The sequence below is a fragment of the Scleropages formosus genome, chromosome 13 (genome assembly GCF_900964775.1).
Source record: "Scleropages formosus chromosome 13, fSclFor1.1, whole genome shotgun sequence".
NCBI lineage: Eukaryota > Metazoa > Chordata > Actinopteri > Osteoglossiformes > Osteoglossidae > Scleropages > Scleropages formosus.
The window spans coordinates 6,365,729-6,392,266 of record NC_041818.1 but is presented as its reverse complement, the minus strand read 5'-3'; the positions used below and the strand labels follow the sequence as shown (position 1 = coordinate 6,392,266).

At 45.0% G+C, this 26,538-nt stretch overlaps 2 protein-coding genes across 2 annotated transcripts; both read left to right on the top strand.

Annotated features, from left to right (window-relative positions):
• The first annotated feature begins 626 nt into the window (after positions 1-626).
• On the top strand, positions 627-15,518 carry fhdc2 (FH2 domain containing 2). The gene is made up of 12 exons (XM_018737012.2): positions 627-799; positions 3,473-4,007; positions 5,026-5,087; positions 7,679-7,781; positions 8,009-8,094; positions 8,923-9,023; positions 9,533-9,603; positions 10,681-10,788; positions 11,018-11,088; positions 11,278-11,395; positions 11,945-12,109; positions 12,234-15,518. The coding sequence occupies exons 2-12, from the start codon at positions 3,582-3,584 to the stop codon at positions 13,887-13,889; spliced, it is 2,967 nt and encodes a 988-aa protein (XP_018592528.2). The 5' UTR covers positions 627-799; positions 3,473-3,581; the 3' UTR covers positions 13,890-15,518.
• A 3,436-nt stretch (positions 15,519-18,954) lies between these two features.
• On the top strand, positions 18,955-24,926 carry LOC108925482 (rho-related GTP-binding protein RhoG-like). Its single transcript, XM_018737461.2, has 2 exons — positions 18,955-19,006; positions 21,117-24,926. The coding sequence occupies exon 2, from the start codon at positions 21,144-21,146 to the stop codon at positions 21,717-21,719; it is 576 nt and encodes a 191-aa protein (XP_018592977.1). The 5' UTR covers positions 18,955-19,006; positions 21,117-21,143; the 3' UTR covers positions 21,720-24,926.
• Positions 24,927-26,538: the final 1,612 nt, after the last annotated feature.

Genomic DNA, 26,538 nt, shown 5'->3' with positions numbered 1-26,538 from the left:
TACACTCGCACACATACTCAGAAGTAACAGAGCTGAGAGGTACCGAGGCACAAGAAGAATGAACGGAATCAGGCCTGGTGTCTACAGTAAGTCTCCTGCTCCTCCCTGCTGATGAAGACAGGTCAAGTACTTTTCCCTGTGAAAGGCTGCTGAAATTTTTTTTTTTTTATTGAGGATGTTTTATTGTTCATTCATTCATATCCTTGGCCGATGCTTTTCTCCAAGATGATTTACACTGTTACACTACTTACAATGATTTACCCATTTATACAGCTGGGTGGGTTTTACAGTATCAATTCAGGGTAAGTACCTTGATCAAGGGTATTGCAGCAGGAGGTGGGATTCAAACGTTACCTCATCATCATGATCATCATCAGCCAACACATCTGGTCTGAGGACACTCCCACTGCCCCCCCGCCCACCCCGACTGTCCCGTTAGCTGCTGTGTCCTTATTGACAAACACCAAGTGAAATATATATTTTTTAAAAAGTAACGTACTGAATCTCCGCCTTCACTAAGCATCGCGCTCGCACAGCTCGCCAGGTGAGTCGCGTACGCCGCGCTAAAGCCCCGGAGCGGCGGTTCGCGCGCAAGCGCGCCCCCGCGTCTGTCTGCGGCGGTTTTAAAGCGAGAGCGCGCCCTCGGCGCGTTCCAGTTTGTGTGTGCGGGACAGGGAGGCTGCTCATAGTGTGGAATAAAGCGGCCGTTTTCAAGTGAAATATACATATATGGAGATGGGAGCGGATGAAGAGCGGGGATGTTGAGAGAGGAGAGCGACCCACTCGCGTAATACACACTGTGAGTGTTTTCATCACTTTGCCCCTCGTCTGTGGTGTTGTTTGTCCAGCTGCCGGACTTAAAATTTTCCGAAGTCGGTTAGTCTAAACTTTAGAGAGCGATTTAATATGTTGAAAAATAAACTAAGCAGTCAGGTGGGCTTGCAGTGTTGTAGGAGCCGCTTGAGTTTCTTCGGTTTGCAAGTTAAGTTTGTTGTTGTGTTAGGGAGATGTTGCTGGAAAGAATCGTGAGTCAGTTTGCCTCAAGACAAAAAAAAAGTAAAACAAACTATTTATGTAGTACCTGTGTCTGCTAGAAAGGCAAAATTGTCTGATGCTGCAATTTTGACTTCTTCGGACGTTTTACTCACTCAGTGTAAGTCTTAGTAAGTGTACTGTGGGGATGAAGAACAAGTTTTGTATTTCAGTGAAGTGATAATGATAATCCCATATTCTCTCTCGTTATTGCCTCACATTTTGAGACGCATTTTCCCCTTCATTAAAATTCTGTCTGCGTTAAACTTTTAAAATGTTGTGTCACGGTGTGGAGTTGACTCATCGCAAGCTGCACGGGTTATGTTCCCTCGCTCTGAACGCCCCCCCCCGACGACGCACGCGGACGACGCAGCTCCTCCGCGAGACCCCCGCGCGCGCACTGAGGCTCGCGAGGCGCGGTTAACGTTCGACGCGGGAATCTCCTGCGCGCGAGCGTGATGCTCCGGGTGCGTTAATGAGCGTTGGCGCGTGACTCCTCCGATTATCATTATCAGCGCTGCAAACGCGGGCAGCTCGCGGCACATTAATGTACAACTGTATTTTTACATCATCATCCAGCTGGTTCTGCATGTGTACTGCTTCACAAGTACTATATATGGCCACGTATATTTATTATTATTAATAATAATAATAATAATAATAATAATAATATTATTGGTGTTGTCAGTTGTGGTCGTCAGTGACAGAAATTCGTATTACTTTTATTTTCTAATACTAGAGATAATCATTTATCCAGCAAGTTACCAATTTCTATTTGCAAGGTGGTATTACTGTATCGGTTCAGGGTAAATGCCTTGATCAGGGGGACTACAGCAGTTAGAAGGTTTGATCCAGCAACCTTCTGGTTACTTTGCTCTACTTAGTTTACAGTTTGGTTGTAGTGCTGCCAGTCCTCAGATCTGGTTGCGGTAAAGGTCGTTGCGGTGACCTGGTCCTCTGAGTCGCCTTTGTTTCTCCTCCACTTACATGACAGGGAGTGTGTGGGAAGTGTATTGATCATGGATGAGGTAGTGTGCGTAGAGTTACCTTAAATTTTTTTTTTTTCTTTTTTTTTCTCCTGGCTATACTTGGTGTGTTTTCATTAATAGGATGGGAATTAAGAGGTTGGGTGTGGGGTATACTCTTAGTCCTGCAATGTCATGGTCAGTGTAAAGAGCCAATAAGAGTTTAACTCTTCTTTGGTGGATTGGTGTTGTTGCATTTCCTGTCATTCTGTCTCTGAGAATTCAACTTAGTGAAGGATTGTTTGGTTGAATTCCAGGAATGAGCAATTGTGAAACATTGGCAATTTGCAGAGACCGTGTCTCGGCCCCATTCGCATGACGGTGCATTCCGGCACCTTGTTCTGCCATCGTTGCTTAGATGTATCGAAATCAGGATGGATGGATGGCGAGCGGAACGGTAGCAGGCAGGACTAGGCAGGGAGTTCAGAAAGGGAGGGATCACACCACAGCCAGTCTCCCAAAGAGGTTGAGCTTTACCTCAAAGGTGAACCTGGGGGTGTGAAATGCAGACAAACGGCTGCTGGATTAGCCGGGAGGGAGGCGCGCCCCCCCCCCCCCCCCCAGGTCCTTCGAGGTGATAATTAAAGAACATATGCAGTCTTCTGCAGCTTGTAGCATGTCAATTAGATGCCATGTGTGCCAGGTTTGGTAAACACAAGACCTGGATCACAAAGCTAACCGAGTGTCCTTAAATCCTGTTGACACAGTTCATCCTGTCCGCAAATACAGCTATTTTAAAGCATCGGCATACGCATCCGCTCTTCAGTTTCTATGAAAGGCGAATGGTTAAAGTGGAACATGCTAGAATTTCGTTGCTGCCTCCAACCCTTTTCAAATACACGTCGGCTAACAAGTACTGTTGGTTAGGCGTGTGTTGGATGTGGTGCACCATCATTCGGATGCGATTAAACAGATGGGAATAATCGGTACCGATTATGACCAGGAGTCTGAATGGAGCACATAAAACTCCTTTCCATAGACTGTGCAGACTAGAAGTGAATCACAGGGCTGTGACTTTGAAGGAGGAATTTGATAAGCGCATGTTCATTTCCGGTAAAAAGTCAAATGCTTGAAGAGCGCGCCAGTATTCCGGTGCCATTCGGCGTTTACAGCACACAGTCGTTGCCATGACCGTAACTTATCTCCGTGTTCTTATCTCTCTTAGTATTTATTTTCTACAACAGCATGTCTTTATCTGATTAGAAGCAATTTTAAAGTGCAGTGTAATGATGCATTGTGGCTCTGATCTACTGTTTCCAGGTTTTTTAATTCCTTCCCCTGATGTGGGCCACACTTTCTACAGGTGCTCCTGCAGTTGTCTGAAACACAAATTAATGTGATGTTTAAAAAGTTTGTTCAGTAGAGTTAAGAATCTATGACTAAATGTTGATCTCCCCTCCATTCTTGCTCTCCAGGTGAGTCGGCGGAGTGGCTAACTGCTGGCTTCTCCTGTGTGTGAGACGGCGGACACCTGGGGCAACGTGTGTGCGGGGAGCAGAGCAGTGGCATTGGAGGCCTGCCCCTATGCTCATCAACCTGAGCCTGTCTGCCAAGGAGATTCAGGCCTGCCATGGGGCATCGCCTATCGGCCCCTGTGGCACGGCCGTGGAAGTGACTGCCATGGAATCCCTCTCTGCACCCCTGCCGCCCCCCCCTCCTCCGCCGCCGCCCCCCCCTCCTCCGCCACCGTCCGTCCCAGCGACATGCTCGGATCTGGTGTGTCGTTCCAAACTGCGTAACCTTAACTGGGAGCGCATCCCGAAGGAGCGCGTCGAGGGCCGGAGGAGCGTGTGGAGTGGGCCCTTGGCCACCGAGGATGACTTTCCTATCGACCTGCGCTCGCTGGATGAGCTCTTTGGCCGAAAGGATACGACTCCGAAGCAGAAGACTAGTAGTGTCCGCCGCAGTTTGCGGTACATCGGGTTGCACCAGGACACCAGCGCTGATCAGGTGGGAAAGCACTGTCTGCTTCTCAGAGTAATAGCAGAAAAGTTTTGCACAACCTTGTCAGAACTTGAAGGCCTGAGAAGGTAGAGGCAATGAGGAAATGGGGAGTTGAAGGTAATGTGGTTGGTACAGAGTTCAGTTTGATTTAATTTTGATTCAGGTGAAACAGCGAAGGGCTTTTAATAGATTTTACAATTAAATCTTTTAGGGTTGCTGGAAAATTTCAGTTGAGACAATGGGGTCCCCACTCTTTCCTTATGTGAAGAGGAAGGAGGAATAATTCTAGCAGAGATATAACTCTGGGTTGGGACTCTTATTGAACTGCTGATGTTTTTTGTATGGACTGCTTTTGTGTGGTCTTCAATTGCTACTTGGTGCTTCACTTCAGAAAGTGGGGCTCTTGTTGGGGAATCATCAAAAAAACATGTTGATCTCAATGCCGAATACAAACGATAAGCTCTGGTGCTGGAATCCTATGATTATTCAGTAAGCGAGAAAGATGGGAGAACACACTCCAATTTAGTGAAACACATATTTAAATTGTACTGTACAGAGTGTTTGGGTGAGATACCTTTCTCAACATGCACATACATTTCATAAAGATGAACATAAATATAATGTGTAGCCCATAGGATGGGTTGTTATGTCATTGTTCTTGGAGCAACAACTGACAGCAGTACTGTAATAACTGTAACCTAAGAGTAGCTTGAATAATAAGGGTTATAAGAACAAAAATTACATTGATGAAAATAAAAGTATTATGCTGAGGAAGGTGTCTTGCTGATTGTTAAAATATTTTTTTCACTAAGCTTGAGTGTGCTTTTCCATGTGTTTTCTTACTCTTGTTAGGGACTCTTACTCAACTTTTAGCTTAAGCTTTTCAATTTGCTTGACTAATCTTGAGTTGTAATTAGTGTTCATGCAAAAATTTTTTGAAATAATATATCACTGTGTTTAAGAAAAAGTGGATTTAACTGGATTGGCCCTTTCTCTCTTTCACTTGTCCATCCGAACATCATAGGTTTCCCTTCTGGATGCCAAGCGCAGCATGAATGTGGGAATATTTCTACGTCAATTCAAGAGGTAATTTCTCTGCTTTTCAACAGAATCCCTGGATCACTGTAAATGCAAGTATGGAAAAATGCAATACACAATCTGAAGTTCTCCCTTTTGAAGGAGAGGGGAAATGGCATAAGGAAGTCAATGCACATGGATTGGTCTTGAATTGAAATCTTCACTTGTATAAGCCAGTATAGATAGGGAAAAATAAATATTTGTGTAAGAGGACTGGGGTGTTGTGAAGGACTAATGTAAGTGTGTGTGTGTGTGTGTGTGTGTGTGTGTGTGTGTGTGTGTGTGTCCTTCTTGTTTCCCTTCTTAAAAAAGAGGGGAAAGGAGTAGTGACACAGGTGTGGATATGCAAGACATATGCACAAATGGCCTGGGGGTTAATGGTCGTAGGGATTGGATTTGAAGCCTCCTTTGAACCTATAAGTCCCATTATGAACGTGTACCCGGCTCCCTGTGGGCAAAACCAGAGCAAATCTCTTCTCTTCCTCTTCATTGTTTAGCTGGTCCTTTATTGAGCTCTATGGCTCATTAGGACATTTTGCTCTCTGCCCCAAGTGTGTCATCCACTTGTATCCTCATGTTGTGTCCCACCCCCCCCACTTTGTCTGTAATGTTGGATTCAAGTTCCTTTCCAAGAAATAAATGTTGGATCAAGGTGTTTTAGCATGCAATTGTTTGTACTGGTTTATCTGAAGAAAGGCAAACCTTTTGCCAAGCCGGTATGTTTATCAAGCCAGTACTTGTACATTTTTTTTTTGTGTGCGCGCGTGCGCATGTGTGCACAAGGGCATCCAGTTGCATGCATCTTCCAGTGAAGAGCTGCTTTCCAAACAACTGTCAATTTCTGTCAGAACTTGCTTGCAAGACTCAATGTAATAATGATACTTAAATGCTTTTGTGAACAGGAGCTTTCAGTTTCCTCCCATTCATTTGTTCCTCGCTTCTTATAATTTGGGAGGGTGAACTTAATTCTCTATGACAAGATACCTGAGACATGCCAGACAGCTTGTGCTGAAATTTTTCCGAGATGCATTGTGTGCTGCTTCTGAACCTTTGAGCAGGACACGGATTCAGTTTCTGTCAATGACAGAAGTGCTTTAAGCATTTTCCTTACTTTCAGCATGATGCACATCCTTCAGTATGTTCTCAGTGTGGTCCTGTGTAATGGCACATTTATAGTCTATAATGTAAACATGAAAATGGTTTGTCTTTCAGCATCACCCAGATTAATAATGAGAAATTTATACTGAACAAATTTACAAAATGTTTCTTCAGTGATTGCTATAGGAAGGAACAGTCGCAATCACTTAAATCAGTGTAAACTATAAATATGTGCATAATTGCTTACAACATTTGTATGTCTGTTCTGTAGAAAGTCCTGCCAACATTTTAAGTACAACAGAACAGCTCCAGCAAACAAAAGGCCTGTGCCAGGGGAGACCCCATACTGAAGCAGTGTATGTTCTGAGGTCTTACTCCAGAAAAGACAGAGATGCGATGTATTTGTAGTCACTGTTTTGTGTGGGTTTGCTCATGTGTGATGAAAGGAACTGGAGACATGTGCTTCAAAGGTCTGCTGGACAGCCAGGCTCAGTGTCAGTTTCATAAGTCCACCCTTTAGAGGGTAGGAGTGGTGCGGTGGTTAGAGCTGTCATGTGGTAATCAGAAGGTCCTGGGTCTGAATCCCCACTCTAGCTGTAGTACCCATGATTAGTGTACTCTCCTTGAACTTCTTTGGTAAGAGGAAACCATAAGTGGCTCAGGATACAAATGTAAGAGTCATGTTGGATAAATTCATCAGCTAAATAAAGGGTAAGTTTGACATGCCCCGCTTCTAACCTTTTGGTCTTAAGTCCAGTTCCACAGCCAGTGCACATCCTCCTGTCCATATGTATAGTGAAGCTTCTGTGTTTTCAGACAGTGCTGATAGTGTGGAGAGTGTACAGTTTGAGTTCCTTTGGAAAGCAGCTGCCCCCCGGTACACTAAAGAGTAAGGAGACCATGAGAAATGGCCACATTTCCTCAACCTGCATGTCCCTGTCCTCCAGCCTCAGGGTGACTTCCAGGAGCCTGATTTCTGTTTGCTCAGCCTCAGACGTCTCCCTCTGTTCCGCCACTCTGGCGTCCTCACAGTCTCTTATCCATCCATGACCCCGTGAGGCTGATAACAGGACGGGAGTATGATGCTTTGCCCTCAACGTTCACGTTGCCCGTAGTGGGCGGTAAGGAGACACACAAAGTGAACAGATTGAGCTCTCACTGACCTCTGCAAAAGGCTGTTTGACTGACTGCCAACAGACAGGGAGTGGCGACAAGGCAGTATGGGAAGGCTGATCGGAGACGCATCGTGTTTATCCAGGGATTTTTTTAATTTTTTTGTGTTAACCACAGTACCCGTTGAGCTGGTTTCCTCAATTAAGGGACTGTGGAACATCCAGTATGATGGGTGGGGGTGCAGGGATTATAGCGTTAAAAAGAACCTCATTCTGATTTGCTCCACTCAAACAAAAACAGCATGTCTGCATCACGTAACATGCAGAGCTGCACTCGGGTATGATGAAGAGTGACATCATGCTTGAACGGGCGTTAACCTCTATTCACAGTGCAGCCAGGGAAATTGTGGAAGACATCAAGCATGGTGCTGGAGAAAACTACGGCGCTGAGAAACTGAGCGAGCTTTGCAAGCTCCTGCCGGATAGAGAGGAGGTATTTCTCCTCTTCCATTTGTCTGACATGCATTAACAAAATAGTCATTGTGCAGCCTTTTCAGTGGAAAAAAAGGTCTAAAATCCAGACTGTAAAAGCATTGTCATAGTATGTAAGAGGAAGATTCACTCATACCATTATCTGGTAGTATTTAAATGTATGCAGTTTTATGTATTTAGACGAGATGTACACACGCGAGGCTGGCTAATGATTCACTTGTTCTACAGGAGAAGCGACTGAGATCGTTCCAGGGGGAACGTAGCTGTCTTGAGGAGCCGGACCTCTTCATGCTTCTCCTGGTACAGCTTCCCAGGTGAGTTGTATGGCCCAAACCCCCTTTTCATCATGCCAGTCCCACCATCTCTTCTCAAGCTTATTCAGCCTTACTAGTCCCCTCCAAAAGCAAAATTCTTCTTTTGGTTTCTTACCACACTCCAAAGACATGTTGTTCAGCTTCACCCAGTGTGTGTGAGTGACAGAGAGAGTGTGTTCCACTGATGTATGGATGAGTGACCCAATGTAAGTAGTGTATCTAGCAGTGTAAGTCACTGAATAAGGTGTGTTAGGTTGGTAACACTACATAGAGCTCATTGGAATTTGCTTTGGAGAAAAGTGTCTGCTAAATAAATAAATGATATGTACGTGTACTGGGCATGATGAGCTCATGTGAGGGGCTTCTACCTCATTCCACTTCTCCTTTACCAGCTATGCTTAACCAGACCCCCCCCCAGCTCTGCTTTGGCTCACTTAGTGCTTACTCACATTTCTCTACTTCGATTCAATTTGCATCCTCCCTCCCTTATAGCGGTCCCTGTTCCTGCCACGTCCCTGTGCTCTCCACTCCCCTTCCCTCTGTGCAGATCTTTTGTCGTCTCAATAATATCTCTTCTCTTCAGTGTCTGGCTTAATTGCCATGGCAACAAGGTTTGTTGTCAACAAATAGTGTTTATTGCCCTAAGAAGAACTGGATTACATTACTTTATTGTCCAAAAAGAATTGAGCTTCCTTTTTTTGCCTCGATCATATCTCATTCCACTATCATTTTACATTTTATGCTGCTGCACTGTAGTTTAAGTTTGACACTTTTGTCTTGTGTCAGAAATACGAACTGATGAGTCACAAGTCACTTCACCCCTTGCAGTTTTCGCCTGCGTCTGGATGCCATGATCCTCAAGGAGGAGTTTGACCCCGCTGTGACCTCTCTGCACACGGCAACCCGCTGCCTAAGGGAGGCAGCTATTGGTGAGGTGTCAAAAGTGGCAAGCAGTAAAGCAGCCATGCATTGATTTTTACCCACTTTCTAAATCGGTGTAGTATGTAGGGAATTTTTCAATTTAGGCAAGAAGAATGCGTAGTCAAACAAGTGATTTGCAGGCCTTTGAAAAAAATATACCAGCGCTGTTTACACACAGAATGGCTGAAACCACTTGTCCCCAGTGGGGTCACGGCAAGCCAGAGCCTTACCTGATAGCGCAGGGCTGGAGGGGGAGGGGACACACCCAGGATGGGATGCCAGTCCATTGCAAGGCACCCCAGACCCAGCAGAGAACGGGACTCGGCCAAGCTTGCTGTACCACCGTGCCCCCCCCCCCAGCGCTGTTTAACCAGGACAAAATGGTTGATATTAGAAAAAGCAAGATGTGACTTTTAGATACCTAGACTATCTAGTGTACCTTTTTGAGGGAGTTAGTTGTTAAATGTCAACAACAAGAAGCAGGTAAGATCATATTGCCATCCTGTTCTCTCTGCAGAGCTGCGGAGCTGTTCTGAGCTCCACTCCATCCTGCGCCTGGTGCTGAGAGCCGGGAACTACATGAACGCGGTATGTGGAGAGTCTAAGACTAGGGTGCCATTGGCCCCAACTGGTGACTGACTAGGAGGGTACTTCTTCATCTGCCTACTGTCTGTTTTCAAATTGGCTGTTATGGTTGCAATAGTCTTGCCATGCTGTGTCTGAATTTTATGGAATTTTAGCTGAACCCTATACACTTCTATAAAATACTGAAAATATACTGGCTTCTCAACTTAAGGGCACAGCTGAGACTGGAAAATCAGGGTTGCTGTGCTCCAAAGCCTATACTGGGAAGATAGGCCATGGGGCATTGTACACCGGATGAGAAGCCAGCGCATTGCAGGACTTTTATAATCTCTTCTTAAAAAATTTCTATAAATTCTGAGCTACACTACAGCGACTCAATATAAAAAAAAAAATTAGTCTCCCCAAATCCTATATTATGCCAGCTGTTGACCGATCATATTAAAATGACCATCCTTCAGGAGTGCTGGGTGTGGGTGCTAAACACTGGAGGCCAGTTAACTAGTGTTGCAGCTGGTAGCATAGTGGTTGGAGCTGCTGCCTTTGGACCCAAAGGTTGCAAGTTCAAACCTCACCTGTGGCTGTAGTACCTTTCAGCAAGGTACCATCCTAAATTGCTTCAGTAAAAATTACCCAGCTGTATAAATGGGTAAATAATTATACATAGATTAACAATGTAAGCTGGAGAAAAGCATCAGGTTAAGTGAATGTATGTAAATTAATCCAGTCTTGCACTCCTATAGTGATTGGATGCTCTCTACTGCTAATTAACGACTGGGTGTAGAAATTCGAGCGATGTTCACTCCAAAAACTCTTTGAAAATGAATGTGATGAAAATGTAATTTAGAAATAACTGGGAAACTTTCAAATCTTGTAATACACTGTAATTTGCCCTCATAATGTGAGGATCCAGTGTAAGAGAGGTAACTGGAAAAAGTACTGATACCAAGGAAGCTCATGCAAACTAAACAGCAGAACTTTTGTTTAAAGGTCCAGTTCTTTGGTGCACCAGCTGTTTCTTTGTGAAATTGAGTGAGTGTGGAACCCTCCTTGCTGGGCTCATCTATGCTTGGATATACACAGGGCAGCTATGCTGGGAACGCTGCTGGTTTTCGCATCGCCTCGCTGCTCAAATTGGCTGACACCAAAGCCAACAAGCCGGGCATGAATCTGCTTCACTTTGTGGCCATGGTAAGGGCTGCCAAAAGTTGTCTTCCTTGAAACCTTTCATACTCTCTTGAAAGTTGATGGGCAAAGATCTCCCCTTTGTGTTGCTGAACCACTTGTTTTAAAACTGTTGAGCAGATCTTTAGTCAGCTGCAGTTGTTTGTGATCTATTGTTTCTTTAACACTTTTTTTGCACCAATATTGAATATAAAATATTATTTCTTTGGTTCTTGTTATGTTTTGGATTATCCAGGAAGTGGTCAAGAAAGACCAGAGCTTGTTGACCTTTCCTTGCAAATTGGCACATATAGCTGAAGCTTCCAGGTTGGTGCCCATCCACCACCACCAAATACCTAATTGAAGTTTTGTTGGATGTGTCCACTGCTTGCACCACAGCCACTGTGGTTTACAGTAGTTATGATTTTGACTATTGCTCTGGTGGAATGTGTGCATTGTAAATTGAGGTTTTTCGTAAATGGCCCATGACATTGGCACCTCCTGTGATCCCCATAGGTTTTCTGAAGAAGTGGTGCAGGAAGATCTCTCTAGGCTACATAGCCAACTTGTTGCTTTGCAGGCTAACATTCAGGCTGAACCAGATATCCAGCAGCAGACACAGAACTTCACAGAGGTCAGTGTGATGTTGCTGAGCTCTACAACAAGCCTATATCTGGACTCCAGATGTAGTTTGGGCATTTCAGGGCCCTGACGTTGATGGTTCTCTGTCTGGGACAGGTAATCTGCTTCAGTTTTCATAGTTGGACAGGTAGTTCTTCTGACACCTATGGACAATAAATTAATGGAAAAAAATTTATAAAAGGGTGATGGCAATCATCATTGCAGCAGCTCCTGTTTTCATGTTTAAATCAAGCAAGTTCTTTGTCTTTTTTTGGGGGGGGGGGGGGGGGTAAATATTCAACCTGTCATGTGATAAACCAAGGACTAAGTCCACACATGAATTCAGGTTATCATTTCCAAGGATATTTTAAACCCACACATTTAATCGCTTTGGTCTTTTCAGTACTTACTTATATTGGGTGGATCCAAAATTTGTTTGGGCATGTAAAATTTACCTGTCCTGCAGACATAGAAACACATGAAAGTACAGCTGAGCCCTGCATTCATTAATATTTTGAATCCCATAGTGCCAAGAACTAGGTTTATTTTTTATCTCCAACAGGCTGCAGAGGAGAAACTGAGGGAGATGGATTTGGAGGTAGAGGCCCTGCGGAGTGACAGTCAGGCCTTGGTTGACTTCTTCTGTGAGGATGAGAGCTCCTTCAAGCTGGAAGAGGCCTGCAGGGTCTTCCACAACTTCTGTCTTCGCTTCCAGAAAGCTGTGCAGGTCTGCTCTTCGAGAGCACCTCTGGGTTTCATTTCGCCCAATTAGATGCGATATTGTGATGCCAGAATTTCACTTTGCACACCTGCATGTGTGTGTTCTAAGGAACTCTGGTTTGCCTTTTCAGGAGAATGCCGAGCGGAAGCTGAAAGAGCAGAGGCGTGCAGAGAGGGAGCGAGAGATCGCGGAGAAGCGGCGCTCAATCGCCACCTGTACGGGCCTGGAGCTCGGGCAAGGGAGTGACGAGCTCGAGCACACCTTGGAGAGGACACTCAGCTCTGCCCTGCAGCGCAGAGTCTCTCAGAGATACTCCCAGCACAGCAACATAGATGCCTCGCTGAAGAGACTAAGCACTGATGTAAAGGATGGGAAACAGCAGCTTAGCGCTGATGGTAAACACAAGCAGCAGGAGCTGAACACCACTCCTGTGGAAAGTCACCATGATGCCGCAGACAGCACACAAACAGAACGTGGACTAAAAACTGAACCTATTAACTTAGAAAGTGAATGGAGTACTCCAGGTATTCAGTGTGGCCTAAATACTGAAATGGACAGTGAACGTGGGCCCAGCTCTGAAACTATACACACGCAATGTAGTCAAAGCACTGATGATGTAGATGGCCGTCCTAAGGCGAGCACTGATATTACGCACAGCCAACAAAGGCAAACTGTTGAGGGCGTGCATAGCCAACACGGATCTATCGACGTGGTGCTCCATGCTGAGAAAACTTGCGCCAATGTCGAAGGAGGACAGGAGCACAGCCCTGATGCACAAAGCTGTCTGCTAGCTACTGATCTCTCAGATGGCTTGCTCACGCAACCTGCTGATACACCTGCTCCCCCAGGGAGTGCTCAGCTGTTGAGGCTTGTGTCAGAGAGGATGCTGGTTCGGCCGGCAGGTCCGGTATCGCCCCAGCGGACGAGTCCTGTACCCCCAGCTGCTGGGAAAATTAATGGGCAGCCAAACTCAAGTGAACCACAGGAGCTTCCCCGTGTCATCCAGGGTGCTTCCCTGCCAGCCACGGGTAAGGAGCGAATGTACTCGCGTGTTGGTGAGACTCTAGAGTGCCTCACCCTGGTGCGTGGTCTGCGCTCCTATGAGAGCCTGACTGTGCCAGTGCAGCGAGCGCCGCCTAGCCACTGTTCCAAGTGGCGGAAGGAGAGAGAAGCAGGTGAGAAAGATGGAACAGGTCCTCTTCAGGGAAAGGATGACTCCCGGGCTGGGAAGGACTCTGCTCGAGGGTCTCGAAAGGGCCCAGCGCCTAGGACAGGAACACCTACCAGCGCTGGTGCCCCCAGAGTTCGTACCAAGCCAGATCCACCCTCTCCTGAAGAGACCTCAGCACGTGCCTCTCGGCTGCCTGTCACCCGGAGCACCTCAGCACGCCCTACGACAAACCTGCGGCCCACCAGCACTCAGCCACAAATCAAAAGAGCTAACAGCATGGGTGACAAGGGCCATGCCGTGGCTGAGCAGGCTGCAAAGGCGTCCCGCCACCTGTCAGAAGACACCAAACAGGAGAAAGAGAAGGCATCTGTAACTCCATTCCTCAGGGGTTCCCCGATGCGCCTGTCTAGGCGCGTGGCTCCCAATGCCGAGTCTTCCACCCGTACTCCGCTGAGCCCCTCCTCAACCACCGCCAAAACCATCCGCGCATCAGTCATCGCTGCCGCTGCAGTCAAAGCAGCTAAGGCTTCGGAGTCTGGAAACCCCAGGACACAGGGATCACGACTTTCTGGGCCCAAGGTGGCCCGTCCGTCTGCCCAGCCCATGTGGAGGTGAGGGCAGAGACGACTAACTTTAACCTTCACGTGGGAGTTGCACAGTTTAGGCACAAATTCTAATTTATGTTAAGTGTACTTTTTGTTTGTGTTCACAAAAGTGGATGTATGTACTTGTCGGGGGATGGAGGGGGAGTCTAAGCAATATCAATGGAATGTGCATTCCTTTGAGGCCTTGGGTCTCCAGTGCTGCTGGTACCTTAGTACCCTGGTTTCCCATCCCAGTCAGTGGGAGCCAGAATCTGGTCCTGAGTGGAAGGAACTACTGGCAGGATCTACAGAGCAAGCAGAGTAACGGGACCGAGTCCAAACTTTCTTTTCATTCATGAGCTTTTGTGAGCCATGTTACCTCACGTCCTCAAGCCAAGCTTATTTGGCTCAACCAAGCTGTCTTAACTGTCTATGTACAAGACGAACATCTGTGTGAAGAGAAGGGCCAGAAAGTATTGTTTACAAGCTCTCCACTGCCAGATGTCATTCACTACCTCTAGTCGCTAGAGGAGGGGGATGTTGGGAGCACCTGTGTAAGATGGGCACCTTAGGTGTGGGGAGGGGAGAATCCTGAACAGTCCTTTGCAAGTACCAGTAAAACAGAGCATCGGTTGCACGTGCAATCCAGTCATTTTGCAATAAGTGCCTCATGGAAGTCTAGAGAACCACAATCCGAAAGCTGAGGGAACGCCATCGTAGATTTTTCCGTAGAATGGAGCCAGTTGCTTTTGCCATATTTGTTAGACAGCATGTGGTAAAGTTGCCTGGAGCAGATTTGCTTTTAACGGGTCTTTTAGGGTCATACTGCACTGTGAAGTCCCGCCCACTCTGCGTGTTTGAGGCCACATGCTGAATAAAGTTCCCTCGGCTTCCGCCTTCTCGCTCCGATTGCTGTCGAATCCTTCAGCGCGCCTTGTTTATGCTAGAAGTCCAAAGCGTCGCCATTCCATTTAAAGCTCCTTTGTTGTATGTGGTCACGACACACAGGATGAGGTTTCCCCAGGCATTTTTATATTTGTGGTGTGTGACAAACCCTCAAGCTCACGGAACACTTTCCTCCATGCCTGAACCACCTAGAACAGCGAACGTTGCGTTTGTGCAACTTGGATTCTACCAAATTGGACAGTATTTTACAATGTCAAATGGAACAGTTTTGGGTTCATCAGAGTAGTATTCCCTCGGTGTGACACCTTGGTCGGGCCCTATGCCATCCTGACGAACCCCATCCTACCTCCGTAATTAAGCTGCAATAGCCGTGATCTTTCTTAGTGAATATGTAGACAATGAGTCGTGTCCTACTTAAATATATGGTACAACACTATTAATCGAGGAGAAACGGCTGTCTGCTGCTCTATTTGATAGTGTTTCAGGGCTCAAGTGATGTGACAAATGTCTATTTATATGATTCTTCCCCTACGATTCTGGCCCAGCTCAGCGCTCTGCTGAACAGACACCCATTTGCCCCTCTCAGTAAAACCTTGTTCTTCTGCACTTTACCGGCTGACGAGGGATCGATAATGGGTACTAGTATTTCTTGATAATATGCATTTTTAGGCAATGCAAAAAAGAAGAAAAATTTAAATTACGATTGTTTATGTAATTGTTTTGTATGATTCAGCTGTGTAAATAAGAAAATAAAGATATTTGTCACAATTGCTGCATGATTGGTGTTATTTAATTGTACAAAAGACATTTTCAGTGAAAAAGATGGTGAAGATGTATTAAAACTAATGGAAGTTGAAGTGGGGTACCATGGTAACCATTATTTTTATCTAAGGCAAAGGAAATGAATCTGAATTTGAAAGTGTTAAAAGATGACACATCTTAAGCAAATATGACTTGTTTTATATCATTACACTTTTTTCTTCCCATTACATCTCCTAGTATTCTGAGCTACATGGATACAGCAGAGAAAGTGAAACAGGTCAATGGTCGGAAGCACCACTTGCTTGGTCAAATGGAAGAACTAGAAGTTGGTTCTTAAGAGCAGAAATGATCTTCAGAAAAGGCGACTACATGAATCAATAAATAAGTCTCCTGGATTAAGCTAAGGACTGAAATGTATAGCTGTCCTCCGTCAGTTGATGGCGTCTCCTTTCTCCTTCCGATGTTTCCTGAGCCCGTTTTTAGCCAAACCAAAGAAAATTCTTGCATGTTCTGCACGATTACGCTAACGGAGAGTTGTCCAGGAGGCCTTTCAGAGTAATTTTTGAGAGCTAATTGAGTCCACTGCCACTTTCTCAAGGTCCTGAGATACCTCATCCCCCCACCCCCAGCCCTAGTCTGCAAGTGTTATCATGGAGATGCCCGAGGCATCCTCGAGAATCCCTTCGGAGAAAGGGCGGGGGTGCAGGGTCTCGGTGGGAAACTTTTCTTTATAGGGTGTAGTGACGCTGGAAATCTCAGGGGAAACCGGTAAAACTGCGGTCCTTTGTGTTTAAAGTGTCTGGTTGTCTGGGGGCACTGGGTCCGTCTGCACTTCCAGCAGGGTGCGTGTGACGCTTATTCCTGCGAGTCATTCGCTGAGTACTTAACATCCTTTCAGAGCCTGACCCCAGATCCAAACTCAATGAGCTATAAACCTCCTGCACTGTCAGCTGTGGAGGGAGCGTCATGCAGAAAGTTGCGGACGTCACCGTGGGTGAAATGAATCAAGTTTCGTCTCCGCTCTGTGCCAGGAGGGAAGATCACAGCACTTGCGGGTGTAGTGGTGACAGCGGGGTCATAGGTTCACGTTCCAAGAGGGCTGCGTTTGGTGTAATTGTGAGGAAAGTACCCTGCTCTCATCCGGATTGCGAAAAAATGGAGCTTAGTTGGAACCATGAGCTCGAGAAAGACCCAAGACCTGTCCCGGAATTCCAAGTGTCCCCTGCCAGCGTTGCACTCTGTGGGTCCATTTGGATCTCCGTCAAAACTTTCGGTTAGTATCTATTTGTCCTTTCATATAAAAGTGGCCTGTATGTGACACCAAATGAGAGACAGTTTTAAAAAAAAAAAAAAAAGTATTAGCCAAAGGATATTAATGTGACATATTCAGTCCCCTTCAGCTGAGTTCACATTTACATTACGTTTACTTAGCAGACACTTTTCTCCAAAGCGACTTCTAATGAACTCTATGTAGTGTTATCAGCCCACACACTTTATTCACCAAGGTGACTTACAGTGCCAGGTATACTACTATTTTATTGTCGATATACAATTATAACAGAATTTCAGTTAGAGCGATTAGAGATGCTGCACATTGCTGGGGTAGCCTATTACACCTACAGTATTGCCTCACAACTGATTCTGCCCAATTACTTGTCCAGGCCATGGTGACATCCCGTCTGGACTACTGCAACTCTCTCGTGTGGCCTTCCTGCTACTGCCATCAATCCTCTGCATCTGATACGGAATGCTGCTGCATGAGTTGTGTTTGACCTCCCAAAGCGTTCCTATGTATCTTCTCTACTCGTTTCTCTGCTTTGGCTTCCTATAGCTGCTGGGATCAAATTCAAGACCCTGGATATTGCCTACAAATGCATCAATAGAACTGCTCCCAGCTGTTTACAAGACTTGATCAACCGCTACACCCCAACCAGACCCCTTCGCTCATCTACTTCTGCTCGCTTGGTGGTACGAAAGGTAAAGCACGGAGGTTCTCGGTTCTGGCTCCGTTGTGCTGGAATGACCTCCCCCTCTCACTCAGAGCTGCTGAATCTCTATCTACATTCAAGAAGGGTCTGAAAACTCACCTTTTCCAGACCCATTTTGCCCAAGATCTCTCCAGCACATGTATGGTGTAAATGTTCAAGCACCGTAACTTTGTGATCATCCTCAGATAAGTCTTTATACAGCTGCTACTCCGGCATTGTATGTGAATGTTTGTGTATCTTATATTATATATAGATTAAAAAAATATGGTAGGAGGCCATCAGGATTCATCTATCCTGCGTTTTATGCACCTACTCAAATGATGAACATCGGTGCATCAAGTGGAGGGTAACAAACTAGGTTTACTTAAGAGTCACATGTCTGCAGCCATGTCTCTTTCTCTTAATGTAATGCACAAATTGTATTTTGCTGAGATGTACGTCGCTTTGGACAGAAGCGTCTGCTAAATGAATAAATGTAAATGTATTACACCTAGTAAAGCGGCTGGGGGAACGTAAAGTATGATGATTTGGACTTTGCGGTTTTGCTAAAAACAGTTTTGATAAGCTGAGATATTTTTTAAAAATGATGTAAAGGACCCCAACAAGACTAGAAGCGGACATTGATTGAACAGTTGTATTCAGGGCAATTTTAACAGTGACTGTCAGTCATCTCGGTGCGGGACCAGCATAGTGTCCGTGTGTAGCGACACCTGGCGGAAGTGTGTGGAACTGCCGCGAAACGTTCGTGCGGATCAGCTCACCTTTGCGCTACCCTGTTTTTAATCGATTATTAATTTTATTGTATTATTTTTACTTTAGCTCGTTGATTAAATTAATGGCACGATTCAAAGTGACTCAAGGCTGAGCACCAAACCAGTGCAGTGTGTAGAAATTTGACAATTCCAGCCGGACTTTCAAAGACGTTTCAATGAATAAAACGATTTTACTGCATCGTTTTAAATTAAACGATATACTGAAACAACCTGTTTTGACTCGTCGTGTTGGTATTTCAAGTATTCGCAGTTATGGCTTCAAAACGTCAGCGTACACCTTCACAATACAATAGCATTAAAATGTGACGTTGTAAAATAACTAAAAACATAACGACCCCAAAGGCGTCACAAGAGAAAGAAACCAACGCATTGTCACTCACTGTCTTAGTAGTGAAGAACATAATACAAGCAGAAAGCAGGCGCAAAATAGATGGAAGCTTTTTAATGAACGTTTTGTCGAGATTAAATAATTTACTTTTTTTCAGATTTGGTATTTTAAACAGTTAGAATACGTTGGGCGTGTTTTATTGTTTAAAGTAAAGGCCGTGGGTCGCCTACAATTATAATGGTGTTATGCTTTGAAAAACTACATTACCCATGTTGCATCTGTGCCGGGCAAGCCGCGCGAGGGTATACTTTGGGCTGCTCCCGGATGAAGAGCTTTGGTGAATCGGGTCTGATTGAACGGGAACTGGAACGGGCGAGTCGCGGGAGAGGCGGTGAGGCACCTGAGATTTTCTTGTTTTGTACACCTAACCAACATAATTTTCTTTTATTCTCTCTGTCATAACCATTTTGAATTAGGACGCAATGTTTCGCATGCTTGGCTCCTTTAGAAGCTGAAAGTAATTCACTACAACCCTCCCTCCCTCCTCAGAGTTAGCTTGTAGCTAGTTCATTAGCTGTGGTATTTCGGACCATTGTTTTATGTACTAGTAGAAGAAAGTTTAATTAGCGAAAGAGCAATGTGATACGGTGGGTTTAATGCATTGTTTTGAGCCCACGTGACGTGTACACTGATAAGTCGGCGAGTGTGTGTGCGCTCATCTTTAAGTCAAGAATTGTGACCAAGATCATCTTAGCTGCGCTGGTTGAGCGCACACAGCTCAGCTGTGGACACGGGAACGCAGCTGGAGTCAGAAACAGAGAGAGAGAGAGCGCGCCTGCGCAGAAGCACAGCTGGCCTCATATATTGTAAAGCAGCACCAAAAAAAAAAAAAGTTTTCACACAGGTGAGGCCCTGCTGTTGAAACCAGGCAGGCACAGGTCAGCATTGTGTGATTGTGCCTAAAAGTGGGGACTTCAGTGAGCTCAGTACCTTGGGATACTCAAGGTATTTTACATACACTGATGAATGTAACTCATTTTTATTAGTGCGATCAATATGGTGAAGTTGAGTTCCTGGTAGTCATGGAACTGAGGATTGGTTGTTAAGATGCGTTTTGTAGGGTGCTGGATATGCCTGCGTGTTGTGTGTGTGTGTCAGTCATGTGTATGTGAGTCAGAGGGATGTTTCACCAGACAAGTACGAACACCGGGGCCTTTCATCACCCCATGTGAGTGTCTAGCTGCCTGTCAGTGGATTCATTGCCGCGCCAGTGTGCGCTGTGACGGACCCGGTGCTGTCCTCCACATCTCTGTGTACCTCTAGCCCGGTAATCTGTGAATTGTGACCAATCTGTGCTCCATCACTTACAGCACGTGATTTGTGCCTCCTTCTCTCCCTCCACTCTGTGGTTCTTCCTTGTTTGTGCTCTTTGAAACTGGGGATGTGTTTTAGACTTCCACTGTAATTTCTATAAGGTCATCTTACTGTGAAAGTTGTTTCGACTTGCTGCCTGCTCTCATAGTGACTGCTGTAAGAAAATGGTGAAAGGGGGTGCTTCTGGGTCTTGTTGATTTTATTTTATACACAGTGTTTTAGTTTTAACTGCAATGTTAATGAAACCAAGCAACAAATTTGCCACTTTGGTATTAGCCTATTCCAGGTGTTGAGGTCACTAACTGCACAGAGTTGCAAACTTTTTTTTTCCCCCCCTTGGTGCTGCTTTGCATGTTATGAAATTGGTGTAATTACATAAAGGTTATTTTTGATAATGAAAAAACTTTGTTGAACACCCCCCCCCAGATAGTGCATTTTTAAAAAATCAAGTTTCATTAGTGCTGCATTTTTTTTTTTTTTTCTTTTCCCCTGCTGTAAAATTGAGAATTTGTGCTATTTTGTTTTTATGGTAATAATTATTTCCAGACTGTGACTTCACCAAACCTCCTTACAAAACTACAGATTCCAAATCAGACTCCTTTATTATGTCTACGTTTGTGCCAAATTTAAGTATAGTTCCAGCTTCTTAACTTCTTGAAGAATTAATAATTTCTTGTAACTAATGTAACATCACTTGGCTCCTCTACAAAAGCTAAGGTTTACTGATGTAACACTTTGTATTTTACAAAACAGCAAAAATGCAACACTGACCAGAAATGTTTGTGCTGTTAGGGGGCAGCTTCACAAAGCTTAAGAGGTTTGTTGGTAGATGGTCATGTCATAACTAAAGATTTCATGACCACATTGAATCAATTTTTAGCACAGTCATTGCCAGTTTGCAGTGACATCTGTAAAGGACATTGGTTTAATATAATTTACTGAGGGTGCAGTGCCTTAGTTAAGAACCTGCTGCTTTTGCATAAATGGGGCTAAACTAGGTTTAAAGTTTGCTGATATGGACAGCAAGAGGGATCAACAAAAGATTAATAAGACAGTTTTATCTGGTTTGTGAGTTTATGTATGTATGTCACAGTGCTCTCAAACTTAAGCTCTGTCTGTCTGTGCAGGTGTAGCAGTCTGTGAATGAAGGAAGAATGCAGACTATAAAGTGTGTGGTGGTGGGTGATGGGGCGGTGGGCAAGACCTGCCTGCTGATCTCTTACACGACCAATGCCTTCCCTGAGGAGTACATCCCCACTGTGTTTGACAACTACAGCGCTCAGATGAGCGTGGATGGGCGCACGGTCAGCCTCAACCTGTGGGACACAGCAGGCCAGGAGGAGTACGACCGGCTGCGTACGCTCTCCTACCCTCAGACCAACGTCTTTGTCATCTGCTTCTCCATCGGCAGCCCGTCCTCATATGCCAATGTGAGGCACAAGTGGCACCCGGAGGTGTCGCACCACTGCCCTAATGTTCCCATCCTGCTGGTGGGCACCAAGCGGGACCTGCGCACCGATGCCGAGACGGTGAAGAAACTGAAGGAGCAGGGCCTGGCGCCTACCACACAGCAGCAGGGCAACACACTGTCCAAACAGATTGGCGCTGTCAAGTACATGGAATGCTCAGCCCTTCTGCAGGAGAATGTTCGGGAGGTGTTTGCTGAGGCTGTGCGTGCCGTGCTGTACCCCGATACCAAGAAGAACCCTAAGAGGTGCGTTCTGTTGTAATACAGATGAAGAGGACACGGTGCAGACGAGAACACCCGTTCGTGAGCCCCAAACACTTGATGTTCAGTACTCTTCCCGGCCAAGGTGGTTCATGATAGTTCAAAGCCCTTTTTTCAACTGGATTAATTTTTTTTTTTTTTTTTAAATGCACCCTAGTCAAATGCCAAAGTAAAGATGCCAAGGACACAGTTTTTAAGGCTGTCTCAGCATGTGACCCCACTCAGTGTAGCCCACTCCATAGTTTTTCTACTTCCCCTTTCAAGAAATCCTTTATTTAGAATGCAACTTTATTAGTACTATTGTATTACTTTTTAAATAATTCAGAACTTTTTGACTGTATCCAAAGTATGAGGTAGATGAAAGAAAAAGGGTTTCTCAAAATATCTCTCTGTGAAAAGGTAAGGCTAATGGCTGGTGATGTACCAAGAGAAAAGTAGAGATCTCTTTAGGGAACATGAATCTTTAGTGATTTCTTCCTCTTTCCCATGCGACAGAGCCATGGAGGGTGGTGCAGCTGGGGGAAAAGGGCCCAGAAACGGCCCTTATTCAGATAAGACTGTTTAACTCAAGGGCTTGAGAGGCCTGGAACTCAGTGACCTTCAGAAGGAACTGCAGTCCTTGCTGCATCCTTTAAGGAACAACCTCTTTGCTACTCCTTCCCTCTCCTCCTCCTTTCCCTTTCTGCATTGGCAGAATGAGCTCTCTTGTTTAAAACGACACGTTTTCTGGAAGGAGTGGAATTTAAGCTCAAAATCTTTAGGCTTAGATTCTGTCAGTGAGCCTGCTGTTCTGTTGTGGGTGTCTGGGAGTTTAACGTATTTTATTGACACAACAAAAGGCCAAGTTTGTTTTAACCACTGAGCGTTGAAACGTCTTGTGCTAAAGTTGCTCTTCTTTGCGGGTCATACATTTTATATTCCAAGCAATATGTCAGTCCCAGACATCATATGCTATCAGGTGATATTTGTCATCTTCACGATAGTTGGAAAAACCTTACAGGGTATGGGGATAGAGGTGTTATTTCTTTTTACGTGCTTTCAGTGACTTAACACTTACTAGTGACTTTCAGACTATGTCAAGTGCTTATGCCCTGAGGTTTGTCTTGGAACTAGTTCTGAGACTGAAATTTGGGTGTAACATCTCAGAATTTGTCTGTAATGGGTTGACTTTTAAAATGCAAAATCTACATGTTGCCTTTTTCCTCTTCAAATAACTCCTCACAAAATGAATTTCATCCCCTTGTGTGCCTTTTGATTCCCGGAAGCTGTGTATTTATAAAATTAGTTCCCTCCCCTCTTACTGGCTGGTCTTTCAAAGGAAAGAGCACCCTGCTTCCTTACAAGTGATATGTTTAGTTATCCTTTTTTCTTTTTTTTCTTTAAAAAAAAAAAAAAAAAAGTCTGCAGATATTGTTTCATTCAGCTCTATTGACAATACCAAGTTCTTTCCTGAAGTTCTATTGTCCGGATTATTTTTATACAGGTATGAATGTACAGCAGCAGAGTGGGTGGATTGTCATAAGCCTTTGGACTGTGTGTGTATGTGTTTGTCTTTTGCCACTTGTTTGTTTTTTTATTCTGATATCCATGGTGAAAGCATTGTTTTTGTTAATTGGGTGAAGAAAGGCACTTTTATAAAGCAGTTTTCAGCTCCAGTGTAGGTCAGCTTGTGCCTTTCAGTGTCATTGGCCCTGCCTTTCTGTACCAAGGACTGAGGGGTGCGACATTCTTACTGTCACATTTCCAAGTATTCTCTGATGTGGTCAGCGCTTTAATGGTGACATTCTATGATTACCCCTCAGCAAAGTCATTTCCTGTAGTACAGTCTGGGCTCTCCTTTACCATCAACACGGTCACTCCTCTAGTGCTCAGTGTGTCTCATTGTCGGCTACAGTTGACAAGCTGATAGCCAGTGTGGCATTTTCTCGCCATAGTTTGACCCGCTGGCACCACTGTATAGAAGGGTTGGAATTTCTTAGTTCTGCAGTCCCTTGGATCTACTGTGTGGTTATAATATTCCCTATAGAATGTCTAGTGCCAAAAAAAATCATTGTAAGGGGGAGGATAAAATAATATATAAAAAGTTGTTAAACGTATGACTATGAGGGGCATGCAACACTATCCGAACATTGAATATTTTGACTTTGATTCTGCGTTTGATCAGCTAATTATTGACGATTGTTTTTGCTAAGGAGTCTTTTAATTGTACATTTTAAGGTTATTGCTGAGATGAATGAATGCCAGTGTCATGAATTTAAGTGTTAGATTTTTTTAAAAAAATGTAGTTGTCGATGTGAATGTTTTTGCCTTTTTTTTTTTTTCTTTTTGTCCCAGGTTTGTTGGCTTTAAACTTTGTGGTTTGAAATATCTCTGCCAAAAAGTAATAATTCAAAGTCATAGTGTGGTAATAAGTTGTTTGGAGTGTAGTAAATGGGCCACTGGTGAAGAATTGCTGCAGTTGTAATAGTTGTCACCTGCAGGGTTTACTGTAGTGCCTTTTTCAGCCATGCCTCAGTCCTGTGCCTTAACTGGCTGGTAGTTTGAGCAAAAATGAACAAACAAACGAAGGTGGGGTGGGGTGGGGGGGGTAACAGTTCCTGGACAACAGGGCACGAGGTGAAGCCTCTCATCACCTTGGTGCACAGGTTGAAGGGAGTGTGTGTTCTGCCTGCATGAGGCACAGCTCACACTGCATATCGGCAAGTGGCTCAGAAGGAGACCTCTTTTTGTAACTGACTTAATGGGCAAAGAAAATTGCCTTCCTGTTGATGATTAAAACTTTTTTTTTTTTTTTTTTATAAAATAAAGGTGCACATTTATTGTGTGATGGTAGAATGAAATTTGTGTGGAGCAACCCCTGTTGCCACAAAGTAAAACTCAGCGTGATCTCAGAGCTGGAAACGTGGGGGCTGAAGTGTTGCTGCAGAGCTCGGCTTCTGAATTGGAAAATGCAGTACAAATGTTGCTCTCTGGCTGTCGACAACTTGGCTGTTACTGCTTTATATCGGGTAAAGGAGAACTGCAAGTCTTTAGTGCCATTGAATGGTCACACGTGGTCAGACTGTACATTTGTGTGCTAGTATGGAAGCGCCGCTCTCCTTACCGCGGTCACGCTTGTATGCTGTCAGAACAAAGCTTCTTTCTGCCCCCACACAGGCCATGCATGGGATCAGCCTGCTGGGGTTTGCGGTACTACGTTTCTGTACACTGGGAACTTGATTTGTAGATTTTTTTTTTTTTTTTTTTTAACGCATTTGTATAAAAGAACTAACATTGAAAATGATTTTTAAATTATGCTAAATAAAACTTTAAAATTTGGCTTGAGTTGTGAATATTTTTCATGAGTGTTCTGGGGATGCTTAAGGTAAAGTTGGGGATGTAGCCTACTAACGTGCCGAGTTGGGTGTGAGATGTGAAACCCTCCCACAACCAACGGCTGACTCGCAGTGCGTGACACACACACACACACACCCACCCACCCACCATGTACACGTATATCTGTGTGCATGCACATTAGCGCATGCCTGGTCCTGCTGCTTCCTGCACAAGCCACAACAAAGGCTGTGCTGAGCATCTACGAGTGTGTTGGCGCAGGTTACAGTAATGGTGTCCTGAAGGGCGCCACCCACAACCGCTTCCCCATTCCTCTGCAGGCGTGACACGCAGACAGATCACCAGGTGATCTTCACACCACTGGTTTGGGCAACCAGTGGAACAGTACACCTTTTTACTTAACCCTTGCTTCTGGTCACATTTGATCCATTTACAAATTTGATCTGACATGCTTTCTTTCATCTGAATACCATAAGGCTTCATGATGTCCTCCACACCAAGCATCTAAGCATAAAGTAATGATAACTCATGTTGCTGAATTTAGTGTTTTATTCAGAGACTGTACATGTGGCATATGGAAGTGAATGGGTGAGAATGTAACAAAGGGTAAAGAGCGATGCCCGGCAAAGTGTTCACACAAATGGTCTCATTTCTGGTAAACGAGGTCTTATAGGCCATAAATTCCACGAAGAAGTGCAGAACTTGAGATGAGTATGAATAAAGCAGGGTAAAAAGTGTCACACAACATTAAGCGATCACCTGTTTTATAATGGCTTCACGAGCAATTCCCATTGGTCACAATTTTTGGACGGCAACGCCGAAAACGGAGGATGTCTCGATCGCAACCCAAGGGTTAAGGTGCAGGAAACGCCACCTCCGGCTCCCTGCGCCTCCCTTTCGAAATGCCTTTATGCGTCACCGTTAAAATTCTTTACTTCTGACAGCGAACGGGGGATTCCCTGATCTGCAGGTGGGTGGCGTGCAGGTATCCGCAGATGCATCCTGTGTTGGTGACAGCCTCCCGTGCCTTTCTGGAGACCACCGGAGACGTTGGCGTGTCTGACAACTAGGCTGATGGTTTGGCTGGGATAGCCGCTTCGTGGCGTCAGGGGCTCGTTCCTCTCCACGTCGCGTGCGATCGTGTGTAAGTGTGTTCTTTGCTCCTCCGTGGAGGGTTGGCGGGACGTGCAGGGAGGAGACCGTGGTTACCGTGGAGACGCTGCACATGTATGCAGGACTTCCCCCACTCATGCTGCCATTGACACTGATGGCCCAGCAGCGCCGCAAGGTGACAAATAGGCATCGGGGCGGAATGGGTACGGGCTGCTGCCCTCCCCTTGAAGGACCCAGGTTTGAATCCCATCTCCTGTTGTGGTACCCTTGATCACGGTACTTACTCTGAATTGATACACTAAAAATCACCCAGCTGTAAAACTGGATAAGTAACTTTGATAAATCACTTTTTTGAGAAAAGCATCAGATAGATA

What these genes read in the sequence shown, in the direction of transcription:
- fhdc2 (XM_018737012.2), top strand. Translation starts at nt 3,582, where the DNA reads ATGCTCATCAACCTGAGCCTGTCTGCCAAGGAGATTCAGGCCTGCCAT. An exon ending in AGGACACCAGCGCTGATCAG is followed by an intron (nt 4,008 to 5,025) that starts GTGGGAAAGCAC and finishes CGAACATCATAG; the next exon opens with GTTTCCCTTCTGGATGCCAA. An exon ending in TCCTGCCGGATAGAGAGGAG is followed by an intron (nt 7,782 to 8,008) that starts GTATTTCTCCTC and finishes CTTGTTCTACAG; the next exon opens with GAGAAGCGACTGAGATCGTT.
- LOC108925482 (XM_018737461.2), top strand. Translation starts at nt 21,144, where the DNA reads ATGCAGACTATAAAGTGTGTGGTGGTGGGTGATGGGGCGGTGGGCAAG.